At 33.1% G+C, this 16,790-nt stretch overlaps 3 protein-coding genes across 3 annotated transcripts; all 3 read left to right on the top strand.

The window, feature by feature from the left end:
- Window positions 1-319: 319 nt before the first annotated feature.
- On the top strand, window positions 320-6,026 carry LOC112416391 (DEAD-box ATP-dependent RNA helicase 3, chloroplastic). The gene is made up of 10 exons (XM_024770094.2): window positions 320-862; window positions 953-1,092; window positions 1,786-2,191; window positions 2,488-2,586; window positions 2,998-3,222; window positions 3,617-3,994; window positions 4,591-4,734; window positions 4,858-4,953; window positions 5,111-5,394; window positions 5,516-6,026. Exons 1-10 carry the CDS (start codon window positions 458-460, stop codon window positions 5,598-5,600), a joined length of 2,262 nt encoding a protein of 753 aa, XP_024625862.1. The 5' UTR covers window positions 320-457; the 3' UTR covers window positions 5,601-6,026.
- A 1,187-nt stretch (window positions 6,027-7,213) lies between these two features.
- On the top strand, window positions 7,214-8,155 carry LOC11432546 (pentatricopeptide repeat-containing protein At2g22070). Its single transcript, XM_003626060.3, has one exon. It carries the CDS (start codon window positions 7,214-7,216, stop codon window positions 8,153-8,155), a length of 942 nt encoding a protein of 313 aa, XP_003626108.2.
- Window positions 8,156-14,363: 6,208 nt separating this feature from the next.
- On the top strand, window positions 14,364-16,292 carry LOC11442064 (anaphase-promoting complex subunit 13). Its single transcript, XM_003626057.4, has 4 exons — window positions 14,364-14,521; window positions 14,813-14,901; window positions 15,382-15,435; window positions 15,950-16,292. Exons 2-4 carry the CDS (start codon window positions 14,826-14,828, stop codon window positions 16,009-16,011), a joined length of 192 nt encoding a protein of 63 aa, XP_003626105.1. The 5' UTR covers window positions 14,364-14,521; window positions 14,813-14,825; the 3' UTR covers window positions 16,012-16,292.
- The last annotated feature ends 498 nt before the right edge of the window (window positions 16,293-16,790 follow it).

Below are 16,790 nucleotides of genomic sequence, written 5' to 3'. Positions count from 1 at the left end.
CAAACGTGAGTATTAATTTTCTCTATCTATCACAAAAATTTGATGGAAGGATCCATGTATAGTTAGATCCGACCCGAGTAAAAATATCTAAAGTATGAGTATGAGTTTTTTTGTTGATAGATAGACGAAATGACAAAGTCATTATAAACTCACACACACAAGTGAAGGTACAAATGTTCGAACCCCGATCATGACATCCGACTTAATAATCTCAGCATTTTGCCGGTTGATTAAAAAAAAAAACAAAAAAAAAAAAAAAGAGGAGTATGAGTTTATAATTTAATTAAGTTATTATACTATAATGCGAGTTGGAGGTTTAAAAGACCATACATTCATTCTCCAACAAAATCTTCTTCCATTTCCCCCTTATCCTTTATTATCTGACTCCTTCCCTTCTTTCTTCATTTCTTCATTCTTCTTCTTCTTTCTCTCAGAAGAAGAACGAAGAACCATAAAAATGGCTTCCATAACCTCAATCGGTGCTTCCACCGCATGCAAACTTCCCTCTCTCGAACTCTACAAAAAACACAAACTCACTTCCATTCCCACTTCCTCCGTTAAATTCCACTTTTCCGACGGCAACAAATCCCGCCACATCAACCGTCTCGCCAATTTCAACTCCTCTGATAGGTTTCTTCCTTCCGCCGTTGCTACTCCCAATTCTTCATCTTCTTCACTTCTCAGTGACGAAGCATTTAAAGGATTAGGCTCTAGTTTCGACGGAGAATCTGAAGATGAAGATTTTCCGTCACGAACTACTTCTATTAACGCTGATGAACTTGACATTTCTAAACTCGATTTGCCTTCGCAGCTTGTTGATTCGCTACGTGACCGTGGGATTACTCAACTTTTTCCTATTCAGGTTCGTTAACAAAACCTAGCATGTTAATTTGAATGATTTTGTTCAGTGTGAATAATTATTGATTTTTTTTTTTTTTGTGTGTGTAATTAGAGAGCGGTGTTAGTACCTGCACTAGAAGGCAGAGATATTATTGCTCGTGCGAAGACTGGAACAGGGAAAACATTGGCTTTTGGAATTCCTATTATCAATGGTTTAGATGATGGTCAAGATTCCGGTCCTTACAGTCGCAGGTAATCCATATGCAATAGCAATGTGATAGTATCATTTTAATGTAAGTTTGGATAAATAGCTTAATTAAGTGCTTATGTGTAAGAGTTTATCATATAAATGCTTATGTATAAGCTATTTCTGTAACAAAACATAAAATAAAGTCAAACTGTTTTCATATAAGTTAGGAGCTGTGTTCTGAAGCTATTTTTGGAGCTTCTGAAAATAAAAACATTTTATGAAATGTCATAAGCTTTTTCTATAACATAAGCTCTCTCAAACAGTCTTGAGGCCTGTTTGGATTGGCTTATTTGAGTTTATATTACTGACATAAGCTTTGTGAGACTGTTTGGGAGAACTTATAAAAACATCTGATGACATTTTTCATAAGCTTTTTTCCAGTTTATTTTCGTAAGTTCTCCAAGATAGCTTAGAAAAATAGCTTATAGCATATACAAAAAATATTTAATTTTACCATTTGCTGTAGAAATAGGGTATACATAAGCGGTTATCATGATAAGTGCTTGAAACTGCAAATAAGTTGTTTATCCAAACAGGGCCTTACAAGTGCTTTAGTCAGTAGATAAGCTCAAATAAGCCAATAAAAACACATGCCAATTAATGGTAATTTCATGTCATGTGAAATAATGATACTATTATGTTAGTTTTGATTTTTTGTATGTTTCATATGGATGTGTTTGTTTCTTTGTTGTTAGGCGTCTTCCTAGAGCTTTGGTACTTGCACCTACCAGGGAGTTAGCAAAGCAAGTGGAGAAGGAGATAAAAGAATCTGCACCTTATCTCAAAACTGTTTGTATATATGGAGGTGTTTCTTATGTTACTCAACAGAGTGCACTTTCGCGTGGTGTTGATGTGGTTGTTGGAACGCCTGGTAGGCTGATTGACCTCATCAATGGGAACACACTTAAGTTGAGTGAAGTTGAGTATTTGGTACTCGACGAAGCTGATCAGATGCTTGCTGTTGGGTTTGAAGAGGATGTAGAAGTCATTTTGGAAAAGCTTCCAGCAAAGAGGCAGAGCATGCTTTTTTCTGCAACCATGCCTAGTTGGGTGAAGAAATTGGCCAGGAAATACTTGAACAATCCGTTGACAATTGATTTGGTACGTTGTTCTTACTTCAGGCTTCTATTCTCCGAATATACATAGAATATAGCCAATTGATAACTGTTTGTTTGTACATGATTCTGCCTTTGCTTCTTTTCTTTTTTTCCCCATCAAGTATAGCTTTAAATATTGTTGATTTCAGGACCCTGCCATCAAATGGTTTGTGCCATAATTGTGCATAACATTTATGGCATTTTAGGATAAAAGCTGAATCATAATTATGATGCTTTTTGCTTTTTTATCCAAAAACAATGGATTATAATCACGATGCTTTCCCTTTTTCTCTTAAAAAGGTTGGTGATGAAGAAGAAAAGCTTGCTGAAGGGATAAAACTATATGCTATATCGGCCACTTCCACTTCAAAGCGAACCATTCTTTCTGATCTTATTACCGTAAGTTGCCAGTTGAATTTTTTCTTTAATAGTTCCATGTTCTGTAGCCCCTGTATTCTGTGTGTTCTGTTTAGTCATGACATCGTGTAATAGTATTGCATTATTGTTTTTTACTTTTTGCTAGTTACCCGCTCTTGTAACCAAAAGTTTTGATATATTGTAACAATTTAATGTTATATCAATCAAGATTCAATGTTACACGTAACCATTCCTTCCTACACATAAGTTTATGGCTGTTATTCTTCTACAACTCATGTAGCTGTTGGGAATCTTGAATATATTAAATCAGTCAATTAGTTTAATATTTCTGATGTGCTTCAAAGATATTATTTTCTGTCACGGCATCATTTGTACCATATGCTTTAAGCTAAGGAACTCACTAATTTTATTAAATCTTACCGTGTCTTTTAGGTTTATGCAAAGGGTGGGAAGACTATAGTTTTTACGCAGACAAAAAGAGATGCTGATGAAGTATCATTGGCATTAACAAATAGTATCACTTCTGAAGCACTGCATGGTGATATATCTCAGCACCAGAGAGAAAGAACATTGAATGGTTTCAGACAAGGAAAATTTACAGTGCTTGTTGCAACTGATGTTGCATCTCGTGGACTTGATATTCCCAATGTTGATTTGGTACGTTCATAAGTTGTTCTGCAGTCCAGTCTACCACTCCATTCCTGTTTTTGGTTCTATATGCATATGTCCATAATTTTTTTGTTCATTCAGAATCTAACTACCAGTTTTTCGGAATAGGGTTTAATAGTTTGAATTTTTTTGTTATCTTACCCTCGATTTAGAGTTAGAGTTTTATATTTGAATGAATTGTGAACTGTGCACATAAATATTTGAATTTTAAGGTCGTTGTTTAATTGTTTCATCCCAATCTGTATAGTACTGTTATTTTAATTCTAAATTTGACTCTTGAAGATTCTTATTTATGCCTTGGTCAAGTATTGAAATGCAATTGCAATCTGTACTCAACATATTGAACATTGATGAACTTATTGGTCTTATATGTTTCATTCAGATTATCCATTATGAGCTTCCCAATGATCCCGAGACTTTTGTACATCGCTCTGGCCGTACTGGCCGTGCAGGAAAGCTAGGTACTGCCATTCTGATGTTCACAGGTAGCCAGAGGAGAACAGTTAGATCCCTTGAGCGTGATGTAGGTTGTAAATTTGAATTTGTTAACGCGCCGTCTGTGGAAGATGTTCTGGAGTCATCTGCTGAGCAAGTTGTTGTCACACTTAATGGAGTTCATCCAGAGTCTATTGCATTTTTCACCCCAACTGCACAGAAACTGATTGAAGAAAAAGGAACAACTGCCCTTGCAGCTGCACTGGCACAGATGAGTGGATTCTCCCAACCTCCGTCTTCCCGGTCTCTTATCACCCACGAACAGGTAATTGTAAGCTTGCATTTCTTCTATCCGTTGCATTTGTTTTAACTGAATAAGGGGCTGTCTGTTACAGATTTTTTAGTTATAGAATCATTTTTTTTAAATAGTTATTTTATAAATGTTTCCATTTATTTGTTACAGTTTTTAAAGAAATAGATTCTAATAACCTGATTAAAAAAAAAGTGAAGCTACTGTCACAAAAATAACTTGGGATTGGTAAGAGAGAAAATAAGTTATTCACCAAAAGAAAAAAAGAGAGAAAATAAGTTAAAGAAGGTGGAGTTACCTTCCTGACAAAAAGGACCTGATTGAAGTTCTAATATTCTAACATTTTTCCTGATGGTACCCTATCCTCCCCATTTGTTTATGGCAACTGCACTACACCAACGGCCATTCTCCGTCAACCTCCTCTTTCACAACTCTCTCACTGGCAATATGCGCCTCCTTTCTTTAGTTTCTGTCTCCCTTTTATTATCTACTGCGTATTTTTTCTTTTATGCGTGGGTCCGTTTTTTTCTTCTTTTTTTCGAGCTTTTCTTTCTTTTAGTTAACAGGTGTGTGGGTATCATATACCTAATTAAAACTGTTTTGTATTGCAGGGATGGGTTACATTGCAATTAACTCGAGATTCAGAAAATTCTCAAAGATATTTTTCAGCAAGATCAGTCACTGGGTTTCTTTCTGATGTATATTCCAAAGCTGCTGATGAAGTTGGAAAAGTCCATTTAATTGCGGATGAAAGGGTTTGTATCTGAGTTAAATTCGTTTCTGTGCTTGTCTTTCTTGGAACTTCAATGTTATCGGGAATCCACCTGCATTGTTCAAATTGTTGACACTTTTTTTACATTGCCAATGCCTAATATCAGGTTCAAGGAGCCGTTTTTGATCTTCCAGAGGACATTGCTAAAGAGTTACTTGACAAGGACATACCAGCTGGAAACACTATTTCTAAAGTCACCAAGGTAAATTACAACATTTGCTAATATTTTATTTTGTAAATCTTTGTGGATTGCATGTGGCATTCCTTCCCTCAACCTAAATGTCATAATTTGGCATCCATTCATTGCATTATTACTGATTATATAAAAACATGTTACATGTCCCACTTTGCATTGGCAGTTACCTCCTTTGCAAGATGATGGGCCTCCAAGTGATTTCTATGGGAAGTTTTCCGATAGAGAACGAAATAACCGAAGAGGAGGTTCTAGGGATGGGAGAGGTTTTAGATCCTCACGGGGATGGGATGGAGGCCGAGGCTCTGATGATGATTTTGGTGACTCGTCTAGGAGGGGTGGCAGAAGTTATAAATCTGGCAACAGCTGGTCCAAACCAGAAAGAAGCAGTAGGGATGATTGGCTAATTGGAGGCAGACAATCGAGCAGATCTTCTTCATCACCGAACAGGTTAAAATAATTCTTTTTATTGGTGTCCTTAGTTTTCTTCCTATCCAAGTTACATAATGAGCCTTATGTGCTTGAAATCAAGTCCATGTTTAACTGACATAACATTTGAATGTGCGTGCAGAAGCTTTGCAGGGACCTGTTTTACTTGTGGGGAATCTGGGCATCGAGCGTCGGACTGTCCAAACAAGCGAGGCGACTTTTTTTAAACCCTCCCATCAATTTACTTTTGGGCATTGCTTTGTCCAATGAAGTGAGCTGAGGTCACTGCTGTTGGCCTATTGAGGTCAGGAAAGTTCAAAGATGCATCCCAAAATAATTACAGAACTGATATTTATTTGCATCTCACATGTTGGCGGAATCTCCTTAGGCATCTCCTTTCCCGATCCTCGTGTTTTTAAGTCTTGATATAGAATTTAGTAGTATTCAATAAGAACAATTAAAAGCATGGTTTTGCATTCTTATTTTTGGGGAAGGAAGAAGGGGAGGGAGCAGGGGTAGTTGTATACTAGTATGGTCCTGTATTCTCTACTAATGTTATGTAATTTATTTTCAATCTTAGCAGTTTAGAAGCATATATAGACAGGGATACTTTTAAATTAATGCAGAATTGAATTTTTTATTAGTTTACCATACACAGTGCACGGATTTTATGCTGTTGTTATTTGGGTCTTTCTTAGTTTAGATGTTTCTTGCTTTCGGTTTTGTGTACTATTTCAAACTTTTATGTCATAAATTTTCGGGGGTTTCAATAATTTGAAATTTTCGATTGAGAGAGATAAGTAAATTGCAATGTAACCAATCTCTGCAATACAAAACAGTTTTATCTTATCTTATTTTCGATTGAGTGGAATAATCATCGGTTAAGGTTGTTACTCTTTCCTTTTTTGTTTTTTGGTAGAAGTTGTCACTCGTTCTTTGGTTTATCCCCTACTTATAAAATCTTTTAAAGTATATTTAATGAATCAATTTAGTCTTTAGTCTTTAAATTATAGAGATTTTGTGATAATTTAGGGACGGTTTAAGATTACATAAGAGAAATTGGGTGATAATTTATGAACTAAATTGATGGTTTGTTTTTGTTTATTATTGTGAAATAGGTCGGATCATCAAGTGGATCTCGATTCTCTCCTATTTTTGTTTTCAATTTTTCTCCATTTCAACCTCTAAAATTAAAACATTCCAATCATTTTTTTTCTTTTTTTATAATTTAACTTTCATTTTCTCACCTTTGATGGTTGAGATTTCACTTTAAACTAATGGAGATAATTTTAAATGGTAATCAAATTTAGTCCTTAAATTATTACTACTATTTGATATTATTACTACCTACCAGCGTTTTCGATCACCCAGATACGTTACGTTAACTGGAGTCAAAAGATTGAAAAAATGACCAAAGGCAACGGTGTGTGGATTTAAACGAGTTCACGTTCTTCAAATACAAACCAATAAAAAAAAATATATTTTGATATGAAACATATCTACTACCAGTGTTGTCTTTTGTTAGAAGATGTGGAATTCATGGGCTTTAGCTATTAAAAAAGCTTATTCATCGTCATCACCAAGAAAAGCAATCCAATTATACTCTAAAATGCATCGCAATGGAGTTCCTATAGACACTTTCTGCATTCTCTTCACCTTAAAATCTTCCACCCGTTTACCCATCATTCATCACCTTCACGCCCATATCATCAAACTCGGTTTCACCTCTCATTTTCACATTTCAACTTGTCTTCTCAATTCTTACGTTTTTCTCTCTTTTCTTGATGCATGTATACTGTTTGATGAAATGCCCCAAAGGGATACAGTCACTTGGAACACCATGATTTTGGGGTATTCAAGATTGGAGGATGTTAAGAAAGCACGTCAGTTGTTTGATGAAATGCCGCATAGAGATATTGTTTCGTGGTGTAACATGATTTCTGCTTATTTAAATGTTGGAAGTTATATGCAAAGTTTGTATCTTTTTAGACGAATGTTGTTTGTTGAAGGAATAAAACCGGATCAGGTGATTGCTTGTTTGGTTTTATCAGGATGCGCTCACGTGGAGCGTCATGGATTGTTAGGTGGAAAATCAGTTCATGGTTACATTGTGAAAAATGGGTGGGAGTTGAATGTGGAGATAGGTGCTGCTTTGGTTAACATGTATGCTAAAGGTGGAGTTTTGAGAAATGCTGCAATGGTTTTGGAGTTGATGGATGAAAGAGATGTTACGTCTTGGACGTTGATGATTTGTGGTGCTGTGCGATGTGGTTTTAATAAAGAAGCATTGGTTGTGTTTGAGAAGATGCAAATGGATGGAGTTAAACCTAATGAATTGACTTTCACCGGGGTGCTTAGTGCTTGTGCTCATGGTGGGTTTGTTGAAGACGGAAGAAGGTATTTCAAAATGATTGAGGAATGTGGTTTGAAACCAAGAGTTCAACATTATGCATGCTTGGTTTATTTGATTGGGAAAAGTGGGATGCTAGAGGAAGCTTATGAGATTATCAAAATGATGAAAGTGGAACCAGATGTTGTTGTCTTGGGTTCCTTCTTGTCAGCTTGCAAGGAGCACAAGCAATTTGAGATTGCTGAGGGGGTGATTGAGCAGGTTCTGAGGATGGCAAAGCCAGAAAATTATAGAGGGCTTTATAGCCTTATTGCTGATTTGTATGTCATAGGTGATAAATCAGAAGAGGCTGAAAGGATGAAGAAGTTGATTATTAAGGAACATTTGAGACAGGCCAAGGGGTTAAATTTCGACAGAAACGGATTAAGATAACCTTATCATATTTTTATTCTTTCATTTACAAATCATAGTTCTCTTATTAGTTAATACTGACAACATATTTACAATCTTTTAGATGGAAATAATATTTGAGAGAATTGAGTTTAGACAACCGAACTCCATCAATGCTCAATAAGTTTGATAAAAAATGTATATCATTTGAAGAATGGTCCTAATTTCATATGATTAGTAATCCTTCCAATCCGCCAGTGCAAATGTTAATCATTTGAAAAATGGTCCTAATTACATATGATTAGTAACTTCAAGGACGAAAATTCAAATGACCTATATTTGCAGGGCGAAAGACCTATATATTATTATTATTATTATTTATAGATAACTCCAGCTTAATTAGTTTTTAATTATGTTGATCATACTAAAACATCTAGATAAAATTGGATCAAATGTTATTCAATAGTGGTGGGTGGGGGCGGGGGAGGGTTAGATTTAGACATAAATTAATAATAATTATTACTTTGACGTTTTAAACTTTTGAATTAGATTATGGCTTCCTAAGTTAGTAGGGAGTGTGACCACTTGAAAAGTGTTAGTGGCCAAAACATAACCCTAAGTATTTTGATCAAAGGTATTGAAAATAAGTAATCAATAGTACTGTATTATAGTTTGTAGTTGCCAAAAAATTGAGAGAAGTGAATTAAAAAACTTAATCATTCTCCTTACCTTGATACATTTCCCAAACAAAAGTTAATAATATATTACAGCTGATATGATATATATAGAAACCTTGGGGAGTGTAGGAATGAATACAAAACAAATACAATATTGAAGGCATTTGCCTCCACTAACTTAAAACGGATAAGAGATAAATTATTGAATAAATTGTTTATATAATGAATTTTATTTTATTTTTACATACAGAGGAATGCATGTTTAATATTGTTGAAAGTGAAAATAAAAGGAGGCCCGGTTAGAATTAAACCTAACCTAGGCAACAAGAAATTATGACGACTATAAATAAAGGTTGCATCCAAAAAATAATAATAGTAATCCTAATTTTGGAACTTTTGATCCAAGCCGTCGTCATCGTCTTCATCACAACACAATAAGCATGTCACTTAGAGCCGGTGCCCATTGTTTCTTCTACTGTCTCTCTGATTGATTCTACTTTGAATATGATAAATTTATTCAATTTTGTTTCTTGACCTGTTTAACCATAATTGATTATGTGTCTATCTGTTGTAGCATCATCATAAAATTTAATAAAATCAGGTACAGTTTCTTTTGATTCATTGGTGGGGGATGGGTAATAGTCAATAGCGTAACTGTAGTCACTTGTTGAGTTTAGGAATTAAAAAAGTTTAATTGTTTGTCTAATTCATTGTTTAAAAAGTTTTGATTGATTGATAAGATAATGCTTTTAATTGGAATTTATCTTATTGCTTACTTGCTGGAACAATGAAGAGCTGTGAAAATCTTGAGAATGAGTTGCCTGATCATATTATATCTTATATCTTTTCCAAGTTAGCTTTGAAGGATTTGGTGAAAACAAGTGCATTATCCAAACAATGGATTCATGATTGGGGATTAAGGATGGACCTTAACTTTGATCACCATACCATGTTTGACTATAACACAATTCAAGACTTACCAAAAAGCCTTCCACTCTTTCAATCTGAATTTGCCACAAGATTGGATCAATTTATGCTCCACTGTAAAGGTGCCATGATCGTTCCATCCGAGTAAAATTTCCATTAGGTAATGAACATATTGATTGATCTCCAAAGAAATTGCTAAGTTGTGCAAAGACGTGTGCACGGATTTACCAACGTGTCTATAAAGAAAAATTATGCTCCCTACCTCGGATTGAAAACAGACTCGGGGAGAATCATAGACAACAAATAATGCAATTGATCGAGCATCTCATCTTGTTACTGCTAGTTACCAAATTTAATTCAACACCTCATGTTTTGAGATGCATCAAGCACACGTACCTGTTTGTCAATATCATCCATATCAAGTACTCGAATGGACTTTCATTAGCTTGAATAGTTGTTTAGATATTATATATTAACTTGTACCTTATCATATACTACACTCTTTCAGTATTTTATTTCAGAAAGAGGTTGATGATGTTTAGATAAGCCCTAATGTACCCATCATAGGAGAACCTCTTGATAAGGTTGTTTGTGTCATACGCAAGACACCCATAGATAAAATGTGACAATCCACTCAATGGAAACATAACCTGCAAAGAAGAAAAGAACACACTGTTAAAATAAACAAGGTCTAATTTTCCAATTAATTATTATTTTATTTTTTTTGTCAAGAACTTTTCAAATTATTTTATTTTATCCGACTCAGGATTAAATACAAATAAGCCAATGACTCTGCACTTCCGTTATCACTTTAGTCCCTGACGTTAAAAAAATCTGTTAAGTGATGATGTGGCGCATATGAGGTGTCATAAGGACCAAAGTGAATGTAGAAAATGGTCACTTTGGTCCCTGAACCAAAATCAATATTCCCAAATTGAATATCAAATTCCTAAATCCTTAAATCTCAAATCCCTAAATGTCATCTAATTATCTTTTTTGATCAAAATCAATCTTCCATTAAACATCAACCTACTGTTAGGTCCCTGACTGTGCATACTTACTATCAGTTAAGTCCCAGGCTATTAGGGACCTTTTTGGCTTGAAAGCTGATCTTGAGGTAATGATATGTTAGGCTAAGGTTTGAAGTTTTATAGTAGTGTCATAGTGTTGTGGTTCTGTTACCTCTTTCTCCCTTTAGTATATAATGGCATCATGATTACATATATAGAGAAATGAATTATGATTTGAATATATCTTGAGCTCTTGATTATTGTATGCTCAAACCTGCGGGGTAGAGATATAAATTATCATGTGAATATAACAATAATCAAGAGTAATAGATGCTAATCGATTTGCTAATTCATTGTCAATGACCTAACTGATAGTAAGTATGCATAGTCAGGGACCTAACAGTAAGTTGGTGTTTAATGGAAGATTGATTTTGATCAAAAAAGATAATTAGATGACATTAAAGGATTTAAGATTTAGGGATTTGATATTCAATTTGGGGATATTGATTTTTGGTTCAGGGACCTAAAGTGATAACGGAAGTGCAGAATCAGGAACTTATCTGTATTTAATTCTGAGTCAGGGACCTATGTGATAGCGAACTGCAGAATCAGGGACTAAAGTGACTATTTGCTCTATTTTTTTTGTCAAGAACTTCCCATTTAATTCTTATTAAGCACTTAACATAAGCTTTTCAAGACCTATATATTTACCCGAATGGGGGACAAAGAGGAGAATAACTAACAAAATGATATTGTTAATTAAAAAATGATATTCATCTTGAAACTGGTTTTCAAAAATAAAATAGTACTCCCCTCAAAAAAATAAAAAAATAAAATAGTACTATCTTATCAAAATAAATGTCACTTTAACTAACAAAATTGTTTTAAGATGAATATCATTTTTTATTTTCAATGTAATATTGATAAAATGTTTGGTTTTGTTATGACAATAATTTATTTTGAGTAAATTGATTTCGTAAAATTGTTTCTAGCTAAAATTGAGTTAAAGATAAAATAATTGTGCATGAAAACATTCGTATAAAAATGAGTGAAACTATAAACTTATTTGTAAAAAATAATTCTGAAATCAAAAGCTACAAATTTAAACTTTAAATAAATTTTGGAGACAAAATAAATTCTCCTGAAAATAAATCAAATATACATATCAAAATTAACTATACACCTTTAAAATATTTTGGCCATCTAAACATGGAATCAAACAAACATCCACGATTTTTTTTCTTCCAATTGTACCTTGTTTACACTTATTTTCAAAATATTATTATTTCTCCTTCTATTTAGATTGTATTAAAAATTTTAATATGTGGGTAAAGATGATAAGCAAGGAATAAATAACATTTTGTTTGTTTTGAGTAAAGGATTCTCTCTATTTATCAAAGTAAATGAAGTATACAATTTGGAGAGAGATGAAACACAAAAAAAAAAAAAGAATGCTTTCAATAAATGAGTCACACAATCATTAATTGTATGTTTTGCATTCAAATATCAATTTATGAAAATTCTATTTGATTCAAAATTATTGTTTCTTCACGAAAACAAAATTATAAATACTTGTTATATAAAATCCGCGCTAAAACTAAAAGAATTTTTTTTATTGTCATCAACAATTCTTTTGAAATAAAAACATATATCGAAGACAAACATTCAACCAGATTGATGCTTGCACGAAGTTTATGAAAAAATAGTTCGGAATATATAAATCGACACATATCTTTTGGGTCCACTTTTATGTTCTAGAAACCTAGCTTTTAAAAAGCATGTAATTTTTCAGATTATGAAATTTAAAACGTTCCAATATAAATGTTTGTCTAAATCCTAGTGGAAGTTCACCACCTTTATTATCAAACACTCCATGCGCCTCCAAAAACACAAGATGTGAGTATTAAAAAAAAAAAACACTACAGCAGTTGTTTAATATCAGAAGAAATACCCAACGGATAGTTACTTAATATTGTGATTCATAAATAAAGGAAAATATACCATGTTTGTACGAATGGATTCATTACTAATAATAATAGTAAAAATTCAATATAAATAAATAGATAAAACAACGCACTATAAAATTCTACAAAATTATAAGTTGACATGGTTCATTTACTTCGTCTTTGAGCATCTCCTGAATAACATTTTGCACAAACCAACAACAACCATCATAACCATTAGGCCATTTACCATCAGTTCATTTACCAGCACCTTCATAGAATTTGTCACGAGGACTGAAAGTCATTTTCTTAAGCGAATTTACATTCCTCAATATGTGATTAGCCAACTCAATAACATTAATGGAGCAAACACAACCATGAAATTCCACATATTTCAAATCATTATGACAAAACCCTGCACATTCTCTTTTCTTCCTCTTAAATCCAACCATATGTGACTGTCTCAGATGTAAAATTTTAATCTGAAAATTGAAAAATAATGATCATAATATTATATATATGAAAATTTTAAAAGGTTATTTCATTAATCTTGTATTTCAATGAAATAATCTTGTTAGATTATTTCATTAATCAGGATGTGAGAAATACAAGATGAAATAAAATCAAAGATATGACGGTTAGCATAAAATTTTGACAGTTTTTTGTTAGTGATGGGTAACGAAATCAACTTGTCTTCTAACTAAACTTATCTTAAAGTTTGAAAAGTGTTGAAAACGAGCATTTATTTATCATAGAGCAATTTTGTCAACTCATATTGGTTTGTAAATGTGTCCCCTATGCCATCGATTACTAGCTTGCAATATATTTCAATAGACACCTGACGTCTCCATTTCATCAAGTCAATAGTTTCCTTTAGATCATATGTTTCCGCTTGCATTGGAGAAGGTACACCGTCATACCAAGTTGTCCTTGCTTTTATTAAATGACATCTCAATGTCAACCTCTTGTCCATGTGAATTAGAGGCTTCAACAAATTTTCAAAGTCTCCTACAACCCCATTTGTTGTACGCTCTCTACATAAGAAGTTGTGTAAACTCTTAATACCATGTCTGGTTCTACCAACATCGTCAGTCATATATAGAACAACCAATAGAAAAAGATAAAATAATCATTCAAGCATTTCATCAAAAATCATGTCATGCCATTCCCTTCATTAAAATCTCCCATTTTCGTTGAATCAAAGAGACCCTTAGAGCACAAAAACTTTATTCCCATTCCTAAACAAAATTTGAATACTATATTTCACTGAATACAAACAACTAAATTTCTATATAAATTTCCTTAGAAAAAAAAAATCTCTGTATAAACGATACTTAAACAAATATAATTACCCTAAATGCTAAACAAAATGTATTTGCTCAACATCTAAACAACCCACTTCAACAAACACAAAATCGGAGAAATTGTGAGTTACTTTGTTGGGTTGAAAAAAATGTTATCTTTTTGACGCCGGTTAGATGAAGATCAACTATTAAAGGAAGAATAGTGTTTTTTTTCTTCATATAGTTCAAGTTTATGAAGGTTCAAATCAATAATAACACATGAGGTATTATGGGACATATGGGAATGTATCTACTGATAGGTAACGAGTGGAAGATAACTTCTCATAGCATGAGAATGTAATTTCCAATATAGGGGTCTAAATAGCAAATTGCGTGGTGAAAAGCAAACGCACGAGCCCATACAAACAAAAATAATATGACAATAATCCTGACGACTATAAATAAATAAATCTAAAGCTTAAGAAGAAATCCTAATATTTTTCATCGCAAGCAAGCAGTCGTAAATTACAGCACAATAAGCTTTTCTCCAGAATCTCTCCAAGTGCAGGTACTTATTGTTTCCTTCTGTGTAGATTTCAATTTATACTTTGAATATCATGAATTTATTCAAGTTTTTTCTTTTACCTGTTTAACGATAGTTAATTATGTGTGTATCTGTTGTAGCATATATCATGATATATAATATTTTATATAATTTCGTTTGATTGTTTATGTTGTTGATTCGAATTATCTTATATGCAGCAGTTCTCTTCATTCGTTCGTTATTTACCAATTTCAAATCCCTAACCCTAACCCCCCAAAACCTAATTCTTGTCATTTTATTTTGTGTTATTAACAGTGTGAAGAAAAAAATGGCAGAACTGAGTTTGGGAATTCTAATTGACATCGTTGATGAGGATTGGATGAGAGACACTCTTCCTCAAGATGGTATTTTTTTTCTCTCTCTGTCTTCCTGAATCTTTAATGCATTTTGTTCTTATTTTGTTGAGAAAAAAGATATGTGCCGTCAGTGTATACTAATTTTACACCGACGTCAACTACAAATAGATTATTCGATAGTTATCTTTAAAAAACATGGCAAAATGGTTAGTTCCAATTGGACAACTGCGTAAAAATAAAAATAGTTTATGCTGTCGGTGCATAACCATTATAAACGAAACAAGAAGTTGAATCATGTATTGAGAATCTTAAGCAGTCTTACACATTCTGTTTTATGTAGTCTTGAACAGTTTGTTACACCCATCCCTGCAATATTGTATATTGATAAATTGTCCTGAATTGAATTGATGGTACACATTTGAATAAATGGACAAATGTAACAAAATATTGATGGTTGGTTTACTTGAACCACAAAGTATGAAGAGAATGTATGTGGGAATGTGAATCTGATGTGTTTTGTTTTTACAGATCTTCCACTTCCTCCAACACTGGTTGTTCGGACAGATGATACTGAGGACTCAAGTATGTTCTTAATTCATTAACTAAAGCAGTTACATTTGTGGATACTATCTTTCTTGAGCTTAGTTTATTAAAACATTGTTTTATGAAGCACTCGTTGATTTGGTTGTTGGGAAGATAACTAATTATACGATTGTTGATTAAAATTTAATATTACTCTAGAAGTTGCAATTTAGTGGAATTGCTTCAATGAAAATATGGTTGTTTAAAAGAAAATATGTTCTTGGATATGCAATTGCACTCTTACAATTTATGATGCACAATGCATTACTGACAGTGTGGCATGTAAACAACGGTCATAACTTAAGAAAATTGAAGTGACTGATTGTAACTATATGTGTTCGGATCAGATACAGACACATGTTGGACACCGGACATGTTTTCAAACTTATGTGTCGGGGCTACATAACTTATAATAGTGGATTGATTATTGTTCATGAGATGGGTCTTATGTTGGAGGATTGTTTCTGCTTTTTGCTGTTGACTTTTTAACACCATGTGATTTGTTGTTGATCAGATCAGGAGGCACAACAAGTTAATAAGGATGCTTGGCACGATCTTGCCCTTGGCCAAGAGTAGAAGTTTCAATAAAATAGTGCTAATATGTCATGCTTAGTAGTAAGTAGATGGTATTTATTCCGGATACCGGACTAGGCACCTTCCTTTCTATGTACGTGAAAGACATTAAGAAATTTTGGTTTCATTTCTAGTTGATTACTGTCATAAAAACACTCTTGTATTTTTGCTTTGAACTCTAAAGGCAACCTTGTGCATAATGATAGATTACTGTTGTGAAGCACAAATCTGTAATAAATTTTGTCAACGGTGTTAAGTTTGGGAAATAGAGAGTTTAAATAAAATCATTTGCTTTTTTGGAAATTTGGAGGGAATTATTTCGTCCCATCCAAAATTGAGGAGGAAAATGACTTATAAATTATAATTCACGATTTGTTATTATATTTTTTTAGAGAAAAATGCTATTTGTTACGAATGGTAACAAAACAAAATTTGAAGAATCAATGTGACATATTTTGATTGGTTAGCCTGGTTTGGTACTGTGTTCGAGCTAAATAGCATGACTCATTCTTAAAATTCAAAGGCATCTTTACATATGTCATCTCTGTCAACTCTTGGTGCTAACTGTTAACACCATTTCAAGCTTATTCACTTGGGTCCTGCAAAACTCAATTTTGAACTTCATTATATCATTTAAAATCATATTAATCAGTTTGTTCGGTCTATTTTCTTTCACCTTTTATATAATAGTTGGTACCAATCCAATTTCTTCCAACCATATATGAAAGTCAGTTTTAAGGTTTGCTTGTTTTGTAAAAATGTTTTTTTTTTTTTTTATATGT

This window comes from Medicago truncatula, chromosome 7 (assembly GCF_003473485.1).
Source record: "Medicago truncatula cultivar Jemalong A17 chromosome 7, MtrunA17r5.0-ANR, whole genome shotgun sequence".
Classification (NCBI taxonomy): domain Eukaryota; kingdom Viridiplantae; phylum Streptophyta; class Magnoliopsida; order Fabales; family Fabaceae; genus Medicago; species Medicago truncatula.
This window is presented reverse-complemented; position numbering and strand designations above follow the sequence as displayed.